Here is a 1,499-nt window from a genome sequence, read left to right on the forward strand (position 1 = left end):
CTTTCCTGCCCTTGTGACTTTGCCCCACCCAGACACATGTGTGAAGGAAAAATTATCTCCTGTTTTCTCACTTTCTAATGGGGTTTTACTGCAGCACTCATTCCTTGTCCTGGGAGCCCAAATTCTACACCCCTACTTGTACAATGGGGCACCAGTGCTTACCAGTTTCCCCCAGGTTGTTTGCTCCTTTAGGAGGGTTTGAGCTCAGCTGCATCTTTTCTCTGGTTGCTGGTTGTTCTTGGCCACCTAGACCCTGTAGCTGCTGTGCATTTCTGCTCTTCTTCCTCAGACTTGCAGCTCCTTTCTTGGACTCTGGACACTGTGTATGCAATTCTAGCAAGGCAAATCTACTCCTCTCTCTGGGACCTTGTAGTTTTGGTTTCAACAAAGATGTCCTGCCCTTCTTGCTCAAGCATCTCTTTCTTTTCTCCTGTGTCCCTGACTTTTTTGATCCAAGTAAAGAACACTCTTCCAACTTCTCTGGCATATCTACCTCCTCCTGAGGTTTTGGTTCAGACAAGGATTCCTGAGCCCCTAAATTCTTATGATCTGGGATTTGCATCTTCAGTATCATTAGGGAGTCAGTGCTTTTCATTTCAGTACTACATGTGCCCTTTCTGGGCTGCAGCACCTCTAGTTCTGGCAAACAGGAAATATCTCTCTCTGTCCTCTCAATTTCCTCCTCCAAGGATGACAATTGTAATTCTATATCCATAAAGGAATATTTGTCTTCTTTTCCTGAGCTCCCTGAACTCTCCTGGAAATCTGAGAGGTTCAGTTCTTCTGAGCTATGCTCTTTCCTTTCGATCTCAGCTGACAATTTATTTTGCAAAGTAGTTCCTGAGAAAAATAGCTGTTGACCTTGTTCTGTCCCTCTCCTTACAGTGTCTTCTGAGCATGCTGCCACAGCTGTGGTCGCTGCCTGCCAATCTTCACATACAGCAGTGTCTGGAATTGGCAGAGCTACACCCTTCTTGCTCCTGACAGCCCTCCTAGCCTGTATCCCCTTGTTTTTTTTACCCGCATCTCTTCGGCTTCTCTCACCTTGTTCCTTCTGCATGGGCACAAGAGGAGCAAACTGCTCACAGGAAACAATGGAGAGCATGTCTGGTTGCAGGCAAGAAGGTAAGGGCTCCTCAGATTTTTTCTTTGGTGCCAGGTGAGGACTCTGCTTGACTACCAACTTCGTCCCTGGCTCATGTCCTACCCCTGCATCCAGAGAGCCTGGGCTGCTTCCCATCCTGTCAGTTGACATCACCTTGCTGGCAGTTACCGCTTTCCTTGACCTTAACTGCAGCATCATAGGAGCCTAGAGACAGCGACAAAATCCACAAATCCACTTGCCAGTGCACCCATAACAGCACCCCACCTAGCCCAGCACCCCAGAAGGGCACAGGCCCAACCAGGACAGGAGCACAGCCTCCCTCAGAGTGACTCCGGGGGAGTCCAGTCTGATAGAAAGCCCAGGCCGCCTGGGGAAAGCCCACGGCCACCAGCGA

General features: G+C 49.2%; 1 protein-coding gene across 1 annotated transcript in view; it reads right to left on the reverse strand.

The window, feature by feature from the left end:
• TOPAZ1 (testis and ovary specific PAZ domain containing 1) overlaps nt 1-1,240 on the reverse strand; it is a 33,310-nt gene extending 32,070 nt beyond the window's left edge. The window contains exon 1 of the mRNA XM_010179346.1: nt 163-1,240. Within this exon, the coding sequence (XP_010177648.1) occupies nt 163-1,240 (1,078 nt within the window). The remainder of the gene's footprint in view (nt 1-162) is intronic.
• Between the last annotated feature and the right edge of the window lie 259 nt (nt 1,241-1,499).

The sequence above is a fragment of the Mesitornis unicolor genome, unplaced genomic scaffold (genome assembly GCF_000695765.1).
Source record: "Mesitornis unicolor isolate BGI_N332 unplaced genomic scaffold, ASM69576v1 scaffold47712, whole genome shotgun sequence".
In the NCBI taxonomy this organism is placed as follows: domain Eukaryota; kingdom Metazoa; phylum Chordata; class Aves; order Mesitornithiformes; family Mesitornithidae; genus Mesitornis; species Mesitornis unicolor.